The sequence below is a fragment of the Microplitis mediator genome, chromosome 1 (assembly GCF_029852145.1).
Source record: "Microplitis mediator isolate UGA2020A chromosome 1, iyMicMedi2.1, whole genome shotgun sequence".
NCBI lineage: Eukaryota > Metazoa > Arthropoda > Insecta > Hymenoptera > Braconidae > Microplitis > Microplitis mediator.
Genome location: NC_079969.1, coordinates 29160290 through 29182484, shown reverse-complemented (window position 1 = coordinate 29182484; position 22195 = coordinate 29160290). Strand labels below are relative to the sequence as shown.

Here is a 22195-nt window from a genome sequence, read left to right as displayed (position 1 = left end):
AAATTTATTTTTCTAAAATGGTAAATTTTCTTAGCGGGAAGTTTTAAATAGATGCTACTAAAATTTATTATTTGAGTAGAGTTTAAGTTTTTAATTTATTTTAGATTCGAGTTCGATTAGTTGTCATCGAGGATTTAGTTCTGCACAATAATTCAATTTTTCGTTAAAGCTTACCTTATTTTAAATATACGCGCTCTGCGGCCATTACCGTACAGTTGCGTCCTCTTTTTTCAGTAACAAAAAAACACTTGACTACTTTATCGTCCGAGTTTCAAGTTAGAGTTTTTTTTTATGATAACGTATCGGAAACGTTTGTTCCAGTTTGGTCGTGTTATTGTATTTTTATAATTTTATAATAGTTATATTTTTTAAATTTAATCTTGTGATATAAGATATTAAATAATTAATTTTAAAAGATATGGGTAAAGAACGTTATTCGCGAAGAGACAGTCGTGGTTACGACAACGACGACAGACAATCCAAAGTTAAAAGTTATTCTGATAGTAAACACAGCAAACATGATGACAAAAAATATTCTTCAAGTCTTTCAAAATCTAAATCCTCAAAACATCGTGACGATACTATTAAGAAAAAGTCCAAACAGTCTGACTCTTCAAGATCATCCAGCAAAAAAAAACGATCCAAGCATAAAAGTAAAAGGTAAATATTTAAAAATTTTATAACCTCAAATTACTTAATATTTTTATTTATATATATTATTTGTTAGGTCCTCGTCATCGTCTTCGTCATCGTCCTCGTCATCATCAGACTCATCATCTTCATCTTCATCTTCAAATTCATCAGCAGACTCAACAAAATTGCTTAAAAAATTGGAACAACAGCGTCTGAAACAGCTAGAGGAGCGTCGTCGTAAAAAAGAATTATTAAAAGCTACCGAAACTCCTGAAGAGAAGCGTCTGCGACGTTTAAAGAAAAAAGAAGCGAAAGAACGTAAACGCAAAGAACGTATGGGATGGGACAACGATTATCTTCATTACACAAACACAGATAATCCATTTGGTGATGGGAATTTACTCTCTACATTTGTATGGTCAAAGAAACTTGAAAAAGACGGTCTTCTGGGTGTTAATCGTGAGGAACTCGAGCTACGTAATCGGCACAAACAGGAAGAGAATAAACGTGAGCTAGAGAAAGTTAAAAAACGTCGTCAGGAACGGGAATTAGAGCGTCAACAGCGCGAGGAAGAGATGAATATGATGCAACGAGGCAAAGAAGCTGCACAAATGGAACAGTGGAGACATCAAGAGGATCAATTTCATCTGGAGCAAGCACGTTTGCGTTCACGAATACGTATCCAAGATGGTCGCGCCAAACCAATTGATCTCTTGGCTAAATATATTTCTGCAGAAGAGCAAGTTGATGCTGTTGAGATGCACGAACCCTACACTTATCTACGTGGACTTGAGATAAAAGATCTCGAGGATCTTATTGAAGATATAAAAGTGTACAAAGAATTGGAACGAGGTAAAAACTTGGACTACTGGAATGACATTACGGTTATTGTTGAAGACGAATTACATAAACTGAGAAAACTTGAAAAATCAGAGTATCAAGTTGCTCTGGGACGCCGTGAAGGAATAAATCAAGCTGTTGCTAAAGATATTACTGGAATATTTAAAGGCAAGTCTGCCAAACAGTTGGAGACGATGCAGCTGCAAATTGAGTCAAAGATATCCGGCAAACCTGAAGGTGTAGACATTGGATACTGGGAGAGTCTCTTGTCACAGTTAAAAGCCCACATGGCACGTGCTAGACTAAGAGATCGTCATCAGGATAATCTTAAAAAGAAGCTCGAGGTATTGATTGCTGAGCAAGGTGTCGCAAGAAATGAAGGAGATTGCGACCAAGAACAACAAGTTGCTGGTTCCACTAGAGAGACAAGTAATCAAGACAATACTCAAGATAAATCCAAAGATGATAAAAGTGATAAAGAGCAAGTTGATGATAATGATGATAATGGTGATGGTGATGATGATGATGGTGATGAAGAGGAAATGCTTAATGAATATTTCTGTGAGTATAATGCTGGTGGTTACTCGCCTAAATATATGTCCATGGGACAGCTGGAACCAGGAACGCTGATTACTCTAGAGGAGGACGATAACCAGAGACTGGAATTCGCAAGGCATCAGGTGCTTAATACAGGCAGAAAAGTTCAAAGTGTCCTGTCTGCAGAGGAACAAGCGATGCATCGTGAAGCCAGGAAAAATATGGGTGATGATGAGGCCCAGTTTAGTGTTGAGTCATCGCTAGAAGCACAAATTTATTTGTGGTCTGATAAATACAGACCCAGGAAGCCCAGATACTTTAATCGAGTTCACACTGGATTTGAATGGAATAAATACAATCAGACTCACTACGATATGGACAACCCACCGCCCAAGATTGTTCAGGGATACAAATTTAATATATTTTATCCTGATTTGATTGACAAAGGAACAACTCCTGCCTATTACTTGACTCCCTGTACTGACAACAAAGACTTTGCTATCCTTAAATTTCATGCTGGACCTCCATATGAAGACATTGCCTTTAAAATAGTCAACAGAGAGTGGGAGTACTCGTACAAAAGGGGCTTTAGGTGTCAATTTCACAATAATATTTTCCAATTATGGTTTCACTTCAAAAGATATCGGTATCGTCGTTAAATTTATTACAAATTTTTCTATCATTTTCTTTATCAAACAAAAAAAATAATATTTTATTTTGTACATAAATAACATACTAATTGCCTCAATTATTTCATTTCTGTACTTTTTATTTATAAATAAATTTAAAAAATTATAGTAAATAATTAAATTAATTAATTATGTATCGTAGTTGTTAAATTTAACAATAAATACTTGAATTTTTTCGTCTAGACTGGTAAACCATTTTATTTTATCCTTTTTTTTTTATAGTTGGATAATTTTCATTACAACATTTATTGGAGTATTTATGTCAGACCCGCATCAATTGATATTTATTAGTTTTAGTTAGTATACTTGATATTTATGACCATACAGGTATTATCTTTAAATTTATTTCACAATTATTTAATACTAAAAATCTAAATTACATTTATTAATTAATAAAATTATTTTTTTTTTTTTTTTCATTTTTTTTTTAATATGCTAAATGGGTATGATAAAAAATGAATAATTTACATCTATGTACAGACACAGTTTGTGATAAAAGATAGCAGAGATGTTGAAATGATACGCATGCATTATAAACTTTACTGAGTCAGTATTAAATAGTTAGTAAAATGTTGAATCGATTTTAACCGCCACCACTTTATTATGTTTCTTTCTCTCTTCTATATATATAATATTGTATTATGATAGTATATTATACATATGTATTATAGAATCGAGTACAGGTAACAGTGGGTAACAGGTACACACAGGTAAAATGTATATCGAACCAATGGCAAGGTAAAAGTAAACTTAACATTTCAGTTTACCGCGATTCGCGTTCTTTAAACGTTCTCTCTCATGTTCTCAATTTATTTAAAAACTTTGTAATTATATGTCTCTATTTATAAAATTATTTTATTCCTTTTTTTTTAATCAATTATGAGTATTTAATTTTTTTTAAATTAAAAGTTATAAATTAAATGAATTATTAAAAAAAAAAAAAAAAAAATGAATGATGATTTAGTGAAATAAATGGCGATGTAAAAATTAAACAGTAGAAATTATAATAGTTAATGGAGTGCTTGCACTCATTATAAATATAAAAAAATGTAATAATCAAATTTTTTTTAAATTAATTGACGGCAAAAAAATGATCGGGGTGGTTCAAATTAACGTTTAATTTAGACGATAAGTTGATTGTCCAAGTAAGTGGTATATAAATTTAAAAAAAAAAAAAAATGATATTGCAAGACGGGTGAACAAAAAAACATTGAATAAAAAACGTAAAAATGATTATTGATTGATGAATTAAAAGTTTAAAATTGGTATGAAGGTTGTCAGCTATAAAACTGCAGGTGCAACTACCTCTTATTGCTCGACTATACTCAATCTATATTTTTCTACGCCTACGACATATATTTTATACCGCAATATATAAATCTATATTTGGATATATACTAAATACATATATTTACAAATTTAAATTAAATATGAAGTGGAAAAAAGGACCAAGTGATTTTTTTCCTGAAAAAACATTTTTGATAATAAAAGATAACGTTGAATCATTTTCAGGTAAAATATTTATTTTTATTGTTATTATTTAATAATTATTGTGTATTTTTTTATGTTTATATAAAAAAAAAGGTTGCATAATAAAACTTAAATTTATTTTTTTCCAAGTAAAAAAATCATATCGACGTATAAAATCAAAATCAGCTGCAGATACGGGCACTTGGCCGCCAAAAGTTAAAAAAAATAGTTTATTTGGATCAGCCGAGCGTCCAAAAACAGCAAATCTAGAGAAACCGAGCGTGCTAGATCCCGCGTTGGTCAATAAATTAGACATGTCATTGCTGAGTAAAGAACGATTATGCGATTCAATGACGCGTATACAGCTTGATCGAAGAGCTACCGCTAGTGGGGGTGGACACACTACGCCCGTCAACAATAGTAACAAGAATATACAACCTATTGTTGAATCATCAAAGCGCAGTACACCACCGTTCACCGAAGCTAAAACATTTTTTATTAGATCAAAGCGTCGTAGCTTAGATCATTTAAATAACAACAACTATTATTTAAATACTGAACAAACAATGCCACGTGTACTTGAACCTGTCATTCCTAAAAAATCACCTAGTCCAGTACTTAATACTAACAACAATAATAATAGTAGTAGTAAAGAGTGTCTGACAAGTAAATTAATTAACGATCACAAACGATTAGATAACAATAATAATAATAATAATAATAATAATAATCGTAATCTAATGAATGTTAAACCGGTAGCAGCTTCGTCATTGTCAACAGTAAGGACGGCAAAGTCATCTCGTTTAGCTCTACCGGAAGAACTTGAAGTGTTTACTTCCCCGATTGCTAATAAATTAAAAACACCAGAGCCGTGCAAAACTTGCGGTCGTCCTGATCAGCCTGAACGATTTCATAGTCATCCTAAGGGAGTTCCTTCCATCAAGGGATCAACTGAAGTAGATAAGAATAGCAGTAAAGACGTTGTCAGAAAGTCCATTCAGAAACCAGTTGCACTGAATTATAAGAGCGAGAAAAATAAAAATAAATCAAAAGATAAAGGTAATAGTAATGACGGAGGTATCGAAACAGTACAAAAACTATCACCGAGAATGGAAGATAATGCTAGTAAATCACGTCCAGATTCTGTTAAAAAAGGACCTAGAACGGTTACTTGTTATATATGTGCCCGTGAATTTGGCACTGCCAGTTTTCCGATACACGAGCCAAAATGCATGGAGGTAAGATATTATTATTCTGTTCTGGTCTTACTATAAAAATATCCTCCGGTATCAAAGATACAACTTTAACAATAACTTTTTAGTTTAAGGAAATAAAAGCTTTAAATTTTAATAACGTCAAAAGTTTTTAAATAAATACTTATTATAGATATATACATGCTTATAAATTTTTTTAGTACAATATGTTAGAATACACGGATATTAATCGCTCTTATAGCTTTTGTAATGTCAACTTATGCGTCATGAATCAATAATATACTATATGCTAAAAAATAATATATGTAAAGCGTAGGAGGGGAAATAGAAAAAAAAAAAAATAATATATGAATCGAATAGCTATTAAAGTGCATGTGTGACCTCGACTTTGACGATTATCTATTCTGCATGACAAATGGCTAATTTTATACTTTTTAATTGTGTACTTACACACGAGTTGTTAAATTTTCTATGTCACACTTAGTATATATACATAAAATAAAATAAAATAAAAAAAATGTTTATTAAAATGTACCTATTGTTTAAATTAAAGAAATGGGAGCGTGAAAATGAAGCTTTGTCTCCATCCCAAAGACGTCCTCGTCCGCAACGACCAGTATTACCATTAAATCATCAGCAGTGGAATAATGTTGCTTGGGAATCATCTCAAGTATGTTTCAAAAATTTTTTTATTATTATTAAATTAAAAAAAATTATTTATTCACCCCCTATTAAATAGTATGCCAGAAATTCATGATTTTAAATAAACCAACTTGCTTCCTCATTGTTATTTTTATTTTTACCAGCTCCCTGATATATAATTATGGAAATAAGTTTCTTAAAATATTCAAATATATATCATGCTATTAAATCGCAAGTTAAACTTTAACCCACTTTAAGCTTTCATGTTTATAGCGTTCACTACATAATAATAATAATTATAAAATAGGGAGATTTTTTTTTTGGCTACATGCTTAACAAATCAGATTTTTTTTTTTACTATCGTGCTGGCCAATCGATCTCTTTGAAAATTTATGGGATAACTAATTATCCCGGTTTAATTTGTTATTCACCGAGATTTATTATACACTTGTATTATTTTAAAATAGAATTTTTGTTAAAAATGATGAATATAAAATTATTTACGGGTGTAGATTAAATCAATTTGTAAACAGATGGTTTGAGGTCTAGACTCTAGACACGATACACTAGACAATGACATAGTTTTTCACTTGATTGATCGACCGAGTAATACAATATCGCATCATAGTATTTTGCATTAATATATATTACATTACATATTTATGTGTATATAAATAATCAATGATCCAACTTTAGTATATCATATTATATTTTAAATAAAAATAAATAATTTAAAAAAATATTTTAGAGCCAATTACTTCCTTGTTGGAGATGCGGCCGAACTTTTTTGCCAGATCGTCTACCAGTTCATCAAAAAAGTTGCAAAGTTTCCAAGGTTACTTTTTTTATTAACTTAATCAGCTTATTTTATGTATTATATTATAGCGCAATAAAAACACGTTTATCTAAAACTTTTTTAAAATATCAGGATCCAGCGGCTGAGAAATCAGACAGGTCTGAAAAATCGAGGAGCACAACCAGTCGATCGGGTTCATCAACTGTTTTTTGTCAAAACTGTGGTCGTAATTTTGGCGCAAGAACTATTAAAATTCACGAACCACAGTGTATAAAGCGTTGGCAGATTGCTAATAATATTTATTCACCCAGTGATAAAAATAAATCATCATCGAGTTATTCCGTTTGTTCTGATAGCCCATATGTACGGAATTTATTATTATTATTTTTATAAATTATAATCATTTTAAAAAATTAATTTATTTTAGAAACAATTGAGACCTACGACAACTTGTTATATTTGTGGACGCGACTTCGGGTCAGCTAGTATCGATATTCATGAACCCCAGTGTTTAAAAAAATGGAATATTGAAAATGATAAATTGCCATTAAGTAAACGCAGACCTGAACCGATAAAACCAGATATTGTTTTAGCTGGTGATTATTATTTTATTTATTTACTTAAATACCAAAAATAAATAACGTCAACGCCACGTTTCAATTTATCTCACATTTATCCAATTACAGATCATGACATTGAAAATAATAAATATTAAATAAATATTTGTTTATAATAAAATTAATATTTATTTATATTGTGTTCTACATTGTCTTTTAATTTAAAAATTACGATGATAATAATATTAATAATAGTATATAAGTATGCTTAAATTATTAACTAATTATCTATTTATTTAATTTAAATAAAAATTCTAGATACATCGGATTCAGCTAGTCCTGTAATAGATTGGGCAGCAACAACTGAAGCAAGATGGAAATCACATCTAGGTCAATTAGTGCCTTGCAAAAACTGCAAAAGGACTTTCAATCCCGACCGTGTTACTGTGCACGAGCGCACGTGCAAAGGTATAAATTAGTTACTACTCAATAAAATCGCTTTTGAAAAAATAAAAAGATACTTATTTCGATACTAATTACTTTTATAAATATACATCTAAATATTTTTAATTAATTAATATTATTCATTTAGTATGTTATGTACAGCTATATTGTGTACAAAAAATAATTTTTTTAGCACTTTGTATTGTTGGGTAATAAAATAAAATTTATCTTATTTAATAACACTATATGGAATTTATAAACTATGATAAAAATTATTATTTTTTTAAAATTAACAATTATTTTTCAAGTCCTGGAGATCAATCTAGATAAATAAAACTAATCTACGATGCACTAGCTATTTTAAATATTTGTTATATAAATTTATTTGATATTTTATGAGGTAGATGTAAAATTTAAAAAATAACTTTTTGAGTATTTAAAATATAATAATTTTTAATTTTTTAAGTAATTAATATCCTTTATTAATTATTTAAATAAAATAATAAATCAGTCGGTATATTTTTGACTCAACGAGAATAATTTTGACTCGAAGCTCAATTATTGATGAGTTATTATTAATGGATCAATAGCATATTAGTTATTTTGGATAAAGTTATTTGTAATATCTTTAGCATCCGAATGGTTATTATTGTATTGGATAATAAGCTTTGATGAAGGATATCGTGTTGATATTTCGTTATTGTTAGCCGGTTCATTGATTAACGTAACCAACATCGTCTCGTCGATTGGATGGGAGATTTCATTAAACTTGTCGGTTGTTTTAGTTTTCGTTGAAGTCAAGTATCCTTGCGGATTGCGAATTAGACGGGTGCTACAGCGACGTGTAGCTAATGTAAAACTTGTGTGGGTTGTTGTACTTCTGTGCTGAAGCATTGAACTTTCTCTACAAAAAAACATTTTACCATTTCATAAACATTATTCATTTCAGTATTCAAATTATGCCCGAAAAAAATTTAATTTACCTTCGACGGAATTTCAGATGAGACTTTTTCTGTGGCCATAAATGAAATGCTCCGTATATCAATGGATTTACAAGACTATTACTCATACCAAAAAAAAATATACCACTTTGTAAATCTTCACTTAGCTAAAAAGTATTATTTTATTTAATATTATAACTTTTTTTGTTTTTTTTTACTGATTGATTAAGTGATAAATAAGTACGTCAATGTAAATTAAGAGATGAGGAATTCATTTTTTGTTATGAAAGAAAAAAATTTCATGGTCGGATTAAATTTAATAAAAAAAATTGAAGGTATATATATAATTTGATTGATTGAGTTATTTAGTCATTAGCAAAGAGGATTATTTATGGCTTACGTGTTCATCAGGATCGAGAAACATAAATATTATCATCATTATATAGTAAGGTGTCCAGCATATAACGAATGCCGTTACAATGACAATACTTATACGCAAGGATTTGCTTTTAGCACGATGCATTAGTCTACGGCGATTAATATCTCCGGTTATCTGATTTTTAATTTTACTATTTGTAACGTCTAACTTGAATGATTTTTCGCTTCCTACAATTATTTCAAAATAAAAATATTTTAAATAATAACAATAATAATAATAATAAATATATACGTACGCGAAATTGTTATGACAGTTGATACATAAGTTGCGACAAGAATAATGAGAGGTAATATAAACATAAAAATAAGACTGAGAGTAGTGTAGAGTTGTTCTTGCCAGACTTGTGTATAAAATCCATGTGTTACACATTGAGAAAAGTCTTCAATAAAAGGACCCTGAGCAACGTGGAAGATTATCAGCTAAAATAATTTCATTATTTTTAAGTGTAACGACAACACATTTTATCAATAAAATTACACCTACGGATACTTTTTTTTTTTTTTTTCATTACTATTATATTTATTGTAATTTACCCTTGTTAAAAATGACAAGCTTTGACCTGTATTGAACTATATTATTATTTATAACGATCATACTACTTATTTTACTCCAGACGATTGTATACATATATATATATATATATTTGTCAATTTATTAACCTACTGACTGGTATTTTTGGTTTATTATTTGATTATTTAAATAGTTGATTATTTAAACAAATGATAATAAATAAATGAGCATCATGTTATTTGTCATAAATTGTGTCCAATGTCAGGTCACTAAAAATTAATTGGTGAATTTGTATAAACATTATAGAAATAAATGGATAAATTTAAAAAAAAAACTAAATATAATTTTTTTTATTGGATAAATCTATTTTAGAGCCACGTGTGCATTTTATAAAATATAATACTTTTTTGATACTTTGAAATTAACATTTTGTATGATAATATCATCAATATCAATAATAAATCATGTCTAAAAAATTGTCGACGACGCTGACATTGGCAGTGACGGCGTTGAAAAATTTAGAAGAACGCAAAGGAGCTAGTCCGCATGATATCTGTAATTATATTTCTTCGGTTTATAATGTCCCGCGCGAAGTTGCCAAACGTCAAGTAAGTATTTTAACATTTATTTTTAAAATTATTATTATTATTATTTTTATTGATAGGTAAATTTAAATATATTTTGTTAAAGGCTCTGGTGGCATTGAAACGTGGCACTTCTTATGGTCTATTGAAAGAAATTTCAGGTCGTTATAATCTTCTAACTGATACTGAAAAAGAGTCTTATGAATTAACAAACCAGGAGCTCGGTCTTTTGGACTTTACATGTAGAAAACGTCGATTGGAACGAAAACGTCGAATGCGTCGTGGCAATGGACAAAAATTAAGTGGAAATAAAATTAGACCGCGCAGTATTACGCGTAAGATATTCAAATATATTTAAAAATCATGTTAATTATTTATTTTGTTGATAAATTAATTGGCTATTTAATTAATTAGGTAAGAAAAGTAAAAATAGGGGTAAAAAGAAAAGTAAAATAATGAGTAGAAGTAAAAGTGGAAGTGGAAGTAGAAGTGGAAGCAAAAAAGGTAGGAAGCGTAGTGTAAGTAAAAGTGGTAATGGTTCAGCTAAAAGGAATCGTAGTTGTGTTTGTCCACCGGGAAGTCGTAGCAGAGGAAAAATAAAGAGACGAAGTAGCTCTCGGAGTAGCAGAAAGAGAACTAAAAGCAAGTCAAGGCATACGGGAAACAGGAAACGTAGCAGAAGAAAGAGTAAAAGTGCTAATAAATTGAAAAGTAAACGTAATAAGAGTATAAGAAGAAGTAGAAGTAAACGTAGAAGCAAGAGCAGAAGTAAAAGTAGAAGCAAAAGTCGAAGCAAAAGTCGAAGCAGAAGCAGAAGTAGGAGTGGAAGCAGGAGTGGAAGCAGGAGTGGGATGAAAAAGAGTATCAGTAAGAGACGGTCAAAAAAAATAAAAATGTCGAAAAAAAATGGTAAAAAGAAACGTACTAAATCCTGTGAATGCCCGACTAATCCCGCAGCACGTAAAATGCCCTCGAAATCTAGTGGAAATGATTCAAAGTCTGATAAACCTACAAGTGTTAAAAAAGAAAAGAAAGAAAAGAGAGAACCAAAAAAAGATAACTGTCTTTTTAATTTTTTTGGAGTTTCTTCGGGTAATAAATATCCGATGGACTACTAATTATTCTTTTAATAATAATGATAATTATTTTAATTATCAAAGTCCAACAATTATTTATTACCCGATAGTACATCCATCTTTTGATTTTATATTTTATATATTTTTTATTCGATTATTTATGGTATTAAATTTCTTTACCTATAATCTATGAGTTTTTTTTTTTTATATTTATTTGAAAATACTGCCAAGTTTGTCAGTGTGTTTCTTTTAAATTTTATTATTATTATTACTTATGACATTTATGCTATCGAACAAAAGGTTGGCTTGATGTAAGTACTGTTGATTTTGTGCTCTGATGATTATTAAATTTTTTTTTGTTCCATTCGTATAAAAGCTATTACGGAGAGAGTTAATTTCTTGTCACTCTGATAAAGAACCAAGAGTTAAAATAATAAAGAGAAAAGTCCAGACCAGGTATAGAGTATGTCATTGTATTTTTAAATAAAATTCAAATTTAATAATGGTAATGTATATTTGTCGATATGAAATAAATATCTTGAGGAAATATTTTTTTTTCTCACAGTATCACGAAATAAATATAAAAAAGATTGTGTGGAGAAAAATGTATGTCATTAGTTCAGTAATTTTTTTTTTGTTTTTCGCTTTTTTTTTTCTCTGTTTATTTGTGAAAAATATTAAAAGGTCAGGAAGCCGCTCTATTACTCTAGAGATTCCAATTAGTATATTAAAAATAATGTGATGATTTTTTTTTTTTGTAATTAATTAAAATAATTATCAACGTAGGAACAAAAATAGTAATAACAATAATAAAGTAAAAATTTAATTAGTCTCAAGTCGAATATTTTTATACGTTGTTGTTTATTGATTTTACTTTTTAATTCGATTGAAAACGTACAAAATATTAAGTAAAAATAAAAAACAAAATTTTCAATAAAATAAAGAATGAAAGTTATGATAGATAAAGAAAACTTTGAATTGTAATATAAAATTGTTAAGTTTTCTAGTAACAGACTTCCGACAACCTTATTAACAAACTTTTCTTATTTATCAACATAAAATAACTCTCGAATTAATTTTTTTTTATATTATTTAAAAAAAAAAATAACAATTATAACAAACTATTAAAATCATAGACAGACGACTTTATAAAAGCTAAAAATAACATCGGTTCTACTTTAGCGTTGGCTGTACAATAGACGATTTATCATATTTTAGTTTGGTTTTAATCGAAAAAAAGTAAAACAAGATAAGCATTGAAAAGGAGTATTCTCTAAGAATCCAGATTTTTTCTTCTTTCTTATTTATAACCAGATCTCTACTTTTTCCAGTATTATAGATGAAAATTTTTTTATTAGAAAATAATAAATAGAACTTTGATAAAAAATTGTATTTGTAGATACTTAAAAAAATGACTTGTTTATTAATTTGACGAATTTTTTTTTACAGCATGTGTGACATGATCATTACGTCGGTAATTAATTCAGATAAAATAGTTTGAAAAAAAAAAAGCAATAACTGTGATTGATACTTTTTCGTGGCTCGTGTTCAGTGTCAAATGTCACTTGATACGACAATAATTTATAGTAATTGCGTCAAGGCTTCAATAAAATATATAATAAATAATGATACACAATTATTATTAATATTATTATTATAACTAATACGTTTGCTAAGTACTTATTTATTAAATTATTATTCTATTTATATTTAAATATTTTTTATGACCCATATCAGATAGCAGATTTTAGGTCAATGTCCCAACTACACTAATAATAATAATAATAATAAAATATTTGCGTACTGCGTCCTTTTAATCTTGCAAATTACAAGTTTTAGTAGATTATATTTAGAATGAACATAAGAATTATTTTTTATTTATATGAAATTTATCTTTATCAAGTAACTATAGCTTCTGATTAATAATCTACTTTTCATTTATCATCAATAAAAAAAAAAAAGAAAAAAATAATAATAATAATATTAATAGTAAGACATTTTTAGAATTAAAAATTTTATATTTAAAGCTGACAAAGCCGATTGAATTTTTTTTTTTTAGAGATCTTTGTTCGGAAAAAACAAGTTAATAAAATTGCTGGACTCTGAGTTGATAAATGTAATTTTACAGTTAATGGGTGTACCTTGAACAGCTTTATCTATTTTGTGAATAAAAATGACAATAAAGTAAGTAGTAGAGACTTGTATTGAGTTGTAAATAAAATTAGAGATAGATAGTTTAATTGTATTGGAAATAAATGATTTATAGGATTTGTTACGAGTTTGTATGCATGGCTTTGAATATATTGATTACACTTATTATCTGATGTAGTGATGTGGAATATGGAATTCACCACTGCATGGAATATTTTAAGTGAAATATCTAAATTTGAATGTAAATCTCAATGCTTGTACGTAAAATACATATAATTGTTTTGCTCTTTTTATACTTTTTATATTTGCAGATTATACGAGTAAATTTATTTAATTTTACATGTGATCATCTGGGCAGTGTCCATCATTAATTATAAAATATTATTTTAAACATTTCTCTTTATCATGTTTATTTATTTACAAGGAAAATGATTTAATTTTTTTTTCTCTGAATTAAAAACATATATTTTAAATTTAAATAATTGAATTTTTAAAATTACACAATGATCATTGTGGATTGACGTCGGAGGAAAAATTTTAATTTTAACCTCAATAAATGCTGAATCGTTTGTCAGACAGGTCAATAAAATCAGTAAACACAAAGAAATATCATTTTTATATTAAAATAATTATTTCATTCTTGTGATAAAGAAATACTGTCTATTATGTTAATTAATAAGTATCAAATTATTCATTGACGAAATAGCTTTAAAAAAAAAGTCTGATCATAATCTATATTATGTATTAAAGTCATTTTGCAGGTGACATTGACAAAAATATTTGGGTACTCAAATACCGGATGTTTGTTTACTTTGGGTGAATTATTTTTAGCTAAAAATTTTAATAAAAAATAAATAAAAACATAAACGTAAAGTTGTTATTATTATTATTACTATTTATCTAAACAATTTATATTTTAAGTATTTACGTTATTTCCTTAGATCATTTGGCTATTTATAAAAATAAAAGCTGAAATAATTTGAAGAATAAAAGTGACTGAATCTCGCCAAACTTGTTTTTATCGCAAAAAATAGTCATAATTTTTTTTTAATTTATTACTACATGATAATCCACCAATTCTATTATTTTAAAAATTTAACCAAACGACAAATTTATCAATTTTTTTAATTAAAATGACACCTAATTAAATTTATAACTTTGTTATGATGACAAAAATTTTTTTCTATAAAATGAATAGTTATTTAATAAAAAGTTATAGTCGATTAGAGAATTAAAATTCGGATATTATAACGTTAAAATGCTCGATGAAAATATTAAAATTCAGCTCATGGACTTTAAGCTCTACTGTAATTTCCATTAATAACAATACACTTAAATTAACAATTGACAGGAATAGTTTTGTCGATAAAATAATAAATAATGAAAAGTTACCTGAGGAATACTTAATATGAAAGAAATAATCCAGGTAATAAGTACAAGTCGGTTGCATCGATCTGTCTTATTGAGACTCTTCATAGGATATTTTACGGCAAGAAATCTATCAAGGCCAATCAGTACCAATACAAATGTACTTAAATATAAACTAAATATTTGTAGAAACTTGAATAATTTGCATGTGACATTGCCCCATATCCAGGCGACCGTGTAGCTCCACAATGCTTCGCCAGCAATGCAAAATATTGTTACCAGTAAATCCGCAACTGACAAATGTAATATCAATGTGTAAATTGCGGAATAGTTTTTATGTCGTTTTCGACGATTTTTAGTTATTGACCAAATGGTTATGACATTTGCGACAAGACTAAATGCTGCCATAACACCAAGTACAATTGCTTTTATAAATGCACTATTTGTCAAACTCGGAGCATGATCTAGACTTGTTAAATTTACCATTGAATTATTGTCGTCTCGGCTCATATTTAACATCCAAATCTTGTTCGTCTTGTTTATGTTAATACTCTGATTATCATTTTCATTATTATTATTATTATTATTATTATTATTATCACATGGAGGTAAAATGATGAGATAATTTTGTGAATTTATCATCGCTGTTGGCGATGCTATAACAAGACCCATTGCGATGATTTAAGTAATTGTAGTGACCTTGGCATTACGCCAGTTGATTTAGTGTCACTAGAGTTCATTGAGTTTTCTTTAGCAAATAATAATTATTACCTCTAATAATTTTTCACTTTATCAAACTTACGCGCGTCATTAATTTATTTGCTTAATCTCATGATAATCATAAGTAATCTTTGGTAAGTTGTTTTAATTTACTTCTGAGCTCTTTTTAATTGCCAACTCCAATTTATTTTCTTTTATTGATCTGTGGAAAAACGAAATAGTTTTTATTAACTTAATGATAATAATAACATATATTTTTTTTATTTATAAAAAATATAAAAAATCGTTTAATGAATATTTGATTTTTTTTAATAATAATTTAGTGTTTATTTGATATATATATGATGACTGTTGACTCAGCAAAGGATTATTTTTACTTTCATGAGTATAATTCAATTCCATTTATATATCGAATCGTTTATCGATGTTTTGTATTTAAACATTACACTGGATAAATAAATTGATCTAAATAATATTATAATATTATTATTCTATAGATTTGTACAATAATTAATTGCATTATTGTTTGAGTTGACTTATCTATTGATAAATAAACTATTCATATTAATTTCGATAATTACAATAAAAATCTTATGAATAAAAATTAAAAAACAAAACTATTTCTCTATTGTTTGGCTTTTCTCGTGTTAATCTTTGGCAAAGTTTAAATTTTTTATCCCGATATATTTTATTTCTTAATTGTATTCCATTCCTTACTGTAACGGCATACTATCATTTATATATTATTGTTATTATTAGTAATTACTGATAAAGAAATTCTGCGAAGAAAAGAAAAAAAAAGAAGATATTTTATTCCGAAAAGATATGGAGTCAAGTAAAAGGGTAGAAATAGTGATTAGACAGACCGTTCTGTCGACAAAGTCTTCATGTTATGTATATATGTATATATATAATACTTGAAACTGTATCAACATTTAATGACATAAATAAATGCGTCTTCATTAACAACCGCAGGATGTGGTGTTATGAAAAAAAAGGCTATAATTTTTTTTTATTTTTTTCGTGTATCAAATCATATTTAGATTTGAAGAATTTTATATATGAGCTTGACGAATAATTTGAGAAAGAAATTTGCTATCGACTTACATTTATTTCTCTAAATAATAAATTTTGGCCATTAAAATTAAGAAATTATAGACGACAATAATTGCCAGCATATGCTCATATGTCTTTGATAATATTTTAACAGCCAGATCGATAGTTATATCGCAATTTTTAAATTTATAAACTATCAATTAAAAAAATTTAATTATGTGTAGAAAAACCATAAAATAAAACATCTGTTTAATAAATAAATTTATGGTTATAAGATGCGGGGTAGCAAAAAAAAATAAAAAAAAAAAAAAACGTGCGTTGGATATTTAAATTTTTAGCTAGTACAAAATTCAACACTGACCTATAATATATCGAGCGTATTAAATTATCGTTATTTATAATTTTTAAATATATTTTTCAGTTATGTGTGCAGTAGTCAAAGATTGCATGTATAAATTTATTCAGTGCGTCGATTTATAGGTGAATGATACTAATCAGTATCCAACGGTGGTAATTTATTTATCGTTATTTTTTTTTTTTCATATATGTGTGCTAAAAATGGAAACATTGTTTTATTTTTATCCTATTTTAAATTCATCTATTCAAATAAATGCATCTCGAACACACGGTAACAAGTTTTAATTTGTAATTGTTGTCTAAAGATTTTTTATTGATTCGTATTTTTGTTTTTACATAAATATATATTTTAATATGATTTTTGATATTTGACAAAAGTTTAATTAATTTTATTTAACGTCAAAATTTATCTCCATTAATAGAAAATTCAAATTAAAAGTCGTTTTAAACACTGAAACTTGTCTGACATTCCAGTTATTCTACAGTCAGTAGTTTACTGACGAGTTTTTAATCTAATTAAAGCTCGTATCACTTTTTTTTTTAAATTGATTATGTTTGTAGATAATATTAAATTTAAAAATTTATCTCATTGAATAATTTTATAAATTTTAATTATTGTTTTTATTTGTTAAATCGCTGAATTACTCATAATTTTAAATCAAGTTATTTAATTAATTTAATGAGGCCTTCAACCCGTATGCTTTCGATATTTGACCCTAATAATCATTGTTTACTTGATAAAGATTGTAATAATAAATAATTATTACCAGTTTTCGAAAATAATGTCAAATATTTTTAATTTTTATCAGTAAAAAAATAAGAAAATTAATTAATAAATTTTACCTTAACAGTAAATTCAAATACTGGTTTTAAAATTTTTTCTAAAAAATCAAAACACTTTATATTAATTTAACAATCACTTATTAAATAATTAATTCATTAAAATATTTAATAACTTGATAATGTTAAAAAATAAAAAAAACGTAGTTTGTTGCATTTATAAAAATATAAACCATTGATTTTATTTAATAAAAGTGCTTGACAGTATAAAAAAAAAATAAATAAATAAATAATAGATAAAATAGCCATACACAGGAGTGACAAGGTGTTATCGCGAGAACTTAAACAACTCAACTGATGGTACGTGCTGGCGGTACCAGCGACGCCGCGCAGACTGGTCAACACCGTCAACACACCACAAGATTTTCAATTATGACTCTAGAAACTCTAGAATATATCTATATATCTGCAATGTGGGTTTAACTTTTCACCCAATAGCGTCACACTTTCAGCACAGAATCCTTAACATTGTACTATTGGTTGTGTGCTTTCCGGTTTTACTCTACTCCGTTTGGACTACTTTAGTTAACTTTCAACAATCTGTTGAATAAATATTATATCTACATATGTACCTATTTAATTTCAAAACATGGTCATTGCACACAAAAAACATTTATAAATTTACAAACTAATTACTAAGGCTTTTTTTTTTTTTATTATTAAATGATTGATAAGTATATATAATCTAATGATAATAAAAGTTTAAATGAATCATATCACTAACTATAAAATATAAATTATCACATTCCACCTGATAAATTATTGCCTCTTATATATATTATTATGCCTACTAAATATAGTAATACGAAAGTGAGCTATTAATGAAATAATAGTTGTTATATAATAATATAACATTTAAAAATAATTAGCAAAAATAAATTCGTCTATTAACTTAACATGTCAAAGAGTCAGTTTTACGATATACTTATCATAAAATTTTGACAAATGATTTATATACTTAATAGTAACAAGCGAACAGATAATTTACATAAAATAAAAATAAAATACAGTATAATTAATAATAATGAGAACTGCTTATGAAATAATAAGTGCAATTATATTTGTACTAATTAACGTTGCGTTAGTATCAGTTGTATTCTATTTTAATCAACATCCAAGTAAAAAATATGGAAATAAAAAATTAAGCCCTGGAGAGCTTGCTGAAGCTATAGCTCGAGATATCAACAGGCAACCAGAATATTATACTTATGAAAAAAAAGCTAATGGAAAATATCGTGTTTTTAAGATAAATCGTTATAGTAAATCTCATACATCAATAAATAATTTAACAGCAACCTTCAATTATAAAGAAGAACCAGAGTCTATTAATCCCGTTGATTTTGATGGTAATAAGTCAATACCCATGATAAAAAAAAATTTTGCAATAAAACATAAAAGCGATGGTTTTGAATTACCTGGAGTAGAAAAACGATTCAAGTGTCCAAATAATTATAACTGGGACCAAAAAACAAGTACATGCATTGAAAAACCTTTGTGTGATAAATATGATGATTCATTGTTAGAACTTGTAGATCGTTATTACAGTGAAATAGATAATCCATCGATTACACCAGTAACCGAATTAACTGGTGAAAACAGACATCCGCGTTTGTATATTAGGTGCTCCTCAAAAGACGGAAAACCAATTATTGAAAGTTGTACAGTAGAAAATGAAAAAATAGATTTTACCATACTCAACTCAAATACTCACAAAAAGAACGAAACACCTTGCAAAGTATATGATGTCTGTAAATATTTTCCCAACGACACACGTCATCATTATACAATAAACTATAATTATGATGATGCATTAAAAATGAATCATTACTATAAGTGTCAAAATGGTAAAAGTGTTAAACACAAATGTCCAGACAATTATGAATTTAATGAAAAATATTTTGATAATAATAATGTTTGTATACCGAAAAATCATTGCAGAAGTGATACCGATTATTATTTTACAACAACACCTAGTTCTTTCTCAATTTGTTCATCTAACAAGAAAATTGATAAATCATGTGAGGGTGTAGGTATAATTAAATTAACTAATAATACATATCAATGTAAAATCGATAAATATGTTAATCATACAGAATTCTCAGATCATAAATATAATGGATTTAAGTATAAGTCTAAATCTTATATTGGGTATAAAAAATATCAACTACACGAAACGGTATTTGATAATTGGTTTAGTATAAAATTTAAAAAAATTTGGGAGGATATAGAAGAAAATGAAATAAAAGAAAACAATAATAAAATAAAAAAATTAACTTTACCACTTACTCCTATTAATGATGATGATAAATTATTTAAATATAAAAATGAAAAAAGAACGGATTATGAAAATCTTCATGACATGATTATACCCACTAAATTTTACTTTTCAACTAAAATTGATAAATGGACATTATTTGATAAGTCTACACTAATTACTGATATCCATACGTATAGTATGTTAGATGAATTTAAAATAGTAAGAATATCAGCATCTAATCTATTTGATGAAGTATATTGTAAGATTAATAGTAAGCAATATTTGAAAAATAAGGAATCAAAATCTACCTCAATTGACCATTTTCAAGTACAACTTGACCCAAGCAAATTTCATTTACAAAAAACGGACGAATTTTGGATTATTATTAACGCTAAAATTTATCATTATAAATTTATTTCAGATAAAGATAATTCTAAAAATACTACCGTATTAGGCCCTAGTAGAGATTATTATTCGTTTATTGACAAATATATTTTAAAACCAACTAAGATAACGCCGGATGCCATTATTGCTAGTGCATTAAGAGAAGTTGACGGTATACATTACGCTTACTGCATTAAATATGATAATTATTTTATTGTTAATAAACCGAAAAAAATAAATAATAAATTAATTTGTCATACAGATTTAATGAATTTGCAAGATAATGATAAACAGCTTATTAAAATTGATCAGTTACAATTAGGTTTAAGTAACCTTAAATTAACTCATATTATACCAAGTGATTTTCCGGAAAATGAATTTCTTTGGAATGAATTGTATGTGGGCAAATATTATTATGATCAAGATGAAAAGCAATTAATAATTTGGCACAACCATTTATTTGTTTTAAAATTAAAGGATAAAATTTCCAAAGTATTGAACAAGGAAATTGAAAAAAAAAGGTTGAAAATTGAAAATGGAAAGTTTGAGTATGACAATTTTCCAACTAACGTTATTGATATAGTGTATGAAAATGTTAAAAAAAATAATTCATCTGGCGATATAAATAAACGTTTAACGGCATTAACGACAACGTTTAGTTATTACAAAATGAATTATAAAAAACCAGTTGTACATTGGTTATCTTATATTCCACTTCATCCAAATCTCTTGGAACCAGAAAGTCCGAGTGATACTACTACAGATGATAGTACTAGTAAAGGTGATGCTACTAAAGATGATACCACTAAAGATGATATTACTAATCATATTGATATTATCTATCCAGAACTAGATAAATCAACAATAAAAGAAACTCTCAAAAAAATTATAAATTTGGAACAGTTTACATTGAACTTGATCTAATAATTACAAGTCAAAATTTATTGATTCATAATTTAAAATAACGATTATAAATATTACATTTTTTAATAATTTTTTCTGTATTTTTTAAATCATACTAATTTTGAATTGTCTATAAGCTTTTTTTTTCCATGTCTTTGACGAAAAGTTTGGAAGCTCAAATTATTGGATTCCCATTTTATCCACAATACTCCATTTACTCAGCCACCCTCTAAATAAACATCCGTGTTATTTATTGTTGCTAGACAAGAAAAAATGCTACTATTTACTGTAGACTACTGCTATTGGTCAATGAAAACTTTCAATGCACTATTACCGGCAGCAAGTATCGCAGAATGGAGATAAAACAGATTTTATTAAAAACACTATATTTTTTTTTTTTTTTAATTTATAAAATTTTTAACTAATTATTATTTCATTTATTTAAATGGACTGAATTTTATAAATACATTGACATTAATTTATTATTACAAAAATTTCAATAAAACAGAAAATATATAACATTTTTTTTTTCTTTTTTATTTCTATAAATATTTAATATGAGAAAAATTTGTTTTATTGGTATTGTGGAAAAAATTTAACTGCTTATTCCACACGATTGGACGTTTGCTGTATGGTAAATTTAGTTCCGATTGGCTGAGCCTATTTAATATTTCTAGGTCATTTGATTTGCATTAATGTTTTTATAACTTTTATCAAAGTTTCGCAATAAAAATTTATATTGTAAATTTACATAACTTATAATTTGGTAATTCAAGTGATTTATTGT

The 22195-nt window shown here is 27.1% G+C and overlaps 4 protein-coding genes across 8 annotated transcripts; 3 read left to right on the top strand and 1 right to left on the bottom strand.

Moving 5' to 3' along the window:
- Positions 1-291: 291 nt before the first annotated feature.
- LOC130670294 (splicing factor Cactin) lies at positions 292-8067 on the top strand. The gene is made up of 9 exons (XM_057473631.1): positions 292-660; positions 728-2484; positions 4132-4151; positions 4418-5407; positions 5937-6053; positions 6774-6860; positions 6954-7184; positions 7249-7417; positions 7697-8067. The coding sequence occupies exons 1-9, from the start codon at positions 419-421 to the stop codon at positions 7855-7857; spliced, it is 3774 nt and encodes a 1257-aa protein (XP_057329614.1). The 5' UTR covers positions 292-418; the 3' UTR covers positions 7858-8067.
- A 31-nt stretch (positions 8068-8098) lies between these two features.
- On the bottom strand, positions 8099-18221 carry LOC130670193 (gonadotropin-releasing hormone receptor). Of its 5 annotated transcripts, none has more exons than XM_057473460.1 (7): positions 18116-18221; positions 17868-17905; positions 14916-15813; positions 9438-9621; positions 9164-9369; positions 8806-8930; positions 8099-8726 (listed from the first exon to the last, which is right to left on the bottom strand). In XM_057473460.1, the coding sequence occupies exons 3-7, from the start codon at positions 15561-15563 to the stop codon at positions 8417-8419; spliced, it is 1473 nt and encodes a 490-aa protein (XP_057329443.1). In that variant the 5' UTR covers positions 15564-15813; positions 17868-17905; positions 18116-18221; the 3' UTR covers positions 8099-8416. The 5 variants fall into 5 exon arrangements, with proteins under 5 accessions (XP_057329443.1, XP_057329464.1, XP_057329470.1 ...); XM_057473481.1 differs by having other exon boundaries at positions 14916-15620; positions 15694-15813; positions 17868-18175; XM_057473487.1 differs by lacking the exons at positions 17868-17905; positions 18116-18221 and adding an exon at positions 17029-17494 and having other exon boundaries at positions 14916-15620; positions 15694-15813.
- Positions 9951-11550, top strand: LOC130670233 (serine/arginine-rich splicing factor 4-like). The gene is made up of 3 exons (XM_057473533.1): positions 9951-10320; positions 10403-10631; positions 10711-11550. Exons 1-3 carry the CDS (start codon positions 10177-10179, stop codon positions 11412-11414), a joined length of 1077 nt encoding a protein of 358 aa, XP_057329516.1. The 5' UTR covers positions 9951-10176; the 3' UTR covers positions 11415-11550.
- Positions 18222-18840: 619 nt separating the features above from the next.
- On the top strand, positions 18841-21493 carry LOC130670185 (uncharacterized). Its single transcript, XM_057473440.1, has one exon. The coding sequence runs from the start codon at positions 18889-18891 to the stop codon at positions 21427-21429; it is 2541 nt and encodes an 846-aa protein (XP_057329423.1). The 5' UTR covers positions 18841-18888; the 3' UTR covers positions 21430-21493.
- Positions 21494-22195: the final 702 nt, after the last annotated feature.

Bases quoted from the DNA above. Each gene is read 5' to 3' on its own strand.
- LOC130670185 (XM_057473440.1), top strand. From the start codon at position 18,889: ATGAGAACTGCTTATGAAATAATAAGTGCAATTATATTTGTACTAATT.
- LOC130670193 (XM_057473460.1), bottom strand. From the start codon at position 15,563: ATGGGTCTTGTTATAGCATCGCCAACAGCGATGATAAATTCACAAAAT. The intron at 9,622-14,915 runs GTAACTTTTCAT...AAATTATTTTAG, and splicing joins TCATATTAAGTATTCCTCAG to CTGATAATCTTCCACGTTGC. The intron at 8,727-8,805 runs GTAAATTAAATT...GTTTTTTTGTAG, and splicing joins CATCTGAAATTCCGTCGAAG to AGAAAGTTCAATGCTTCAGC.
- LOC130670294 (XM_057473631.1), top strand. From the start codon at position 419: ATGGGTAAAGAACGTTATTCGCGAAGAGACAGTCGTGGTTACGACAAC. The intron at 4,152-4,417 runs GTGATTTTTTTC...GGATCAGCCGAG, and splicing joins GAAGTGGAAAAAAGGACCAA to CGTCCAAAAACAGCAAATCT. The intron at 7,185-7,248 runs GTACGGAATTTA...AATTTATTTTAG, and splicing joins TTTGTTCTGATAGCCCATAT to AAACAATTGAGACCTACGAC.
- LOC130670233 (XM_057473533.1), top strand. From the start codon at position 10,177: ATGTCTAAAAAATTGTCGACGACGCTGACATTGGCAGTGACGGCGTTG. The intron at 10,321-10,402 runs GTAAGTATTTTA...ATTTTGTTAAAG, and splicing joins GCGAAGTTGCCAAACGTCAA to GCTCTGGTGGCATTGAAACG. The intron at 10,632-10,710 runs GTAAGATATTCA...TTAATTAATTAG, and splicing joins TAGACCGCGCAGTATTACGC to GTAAGAAAAGTAAAAATAGG.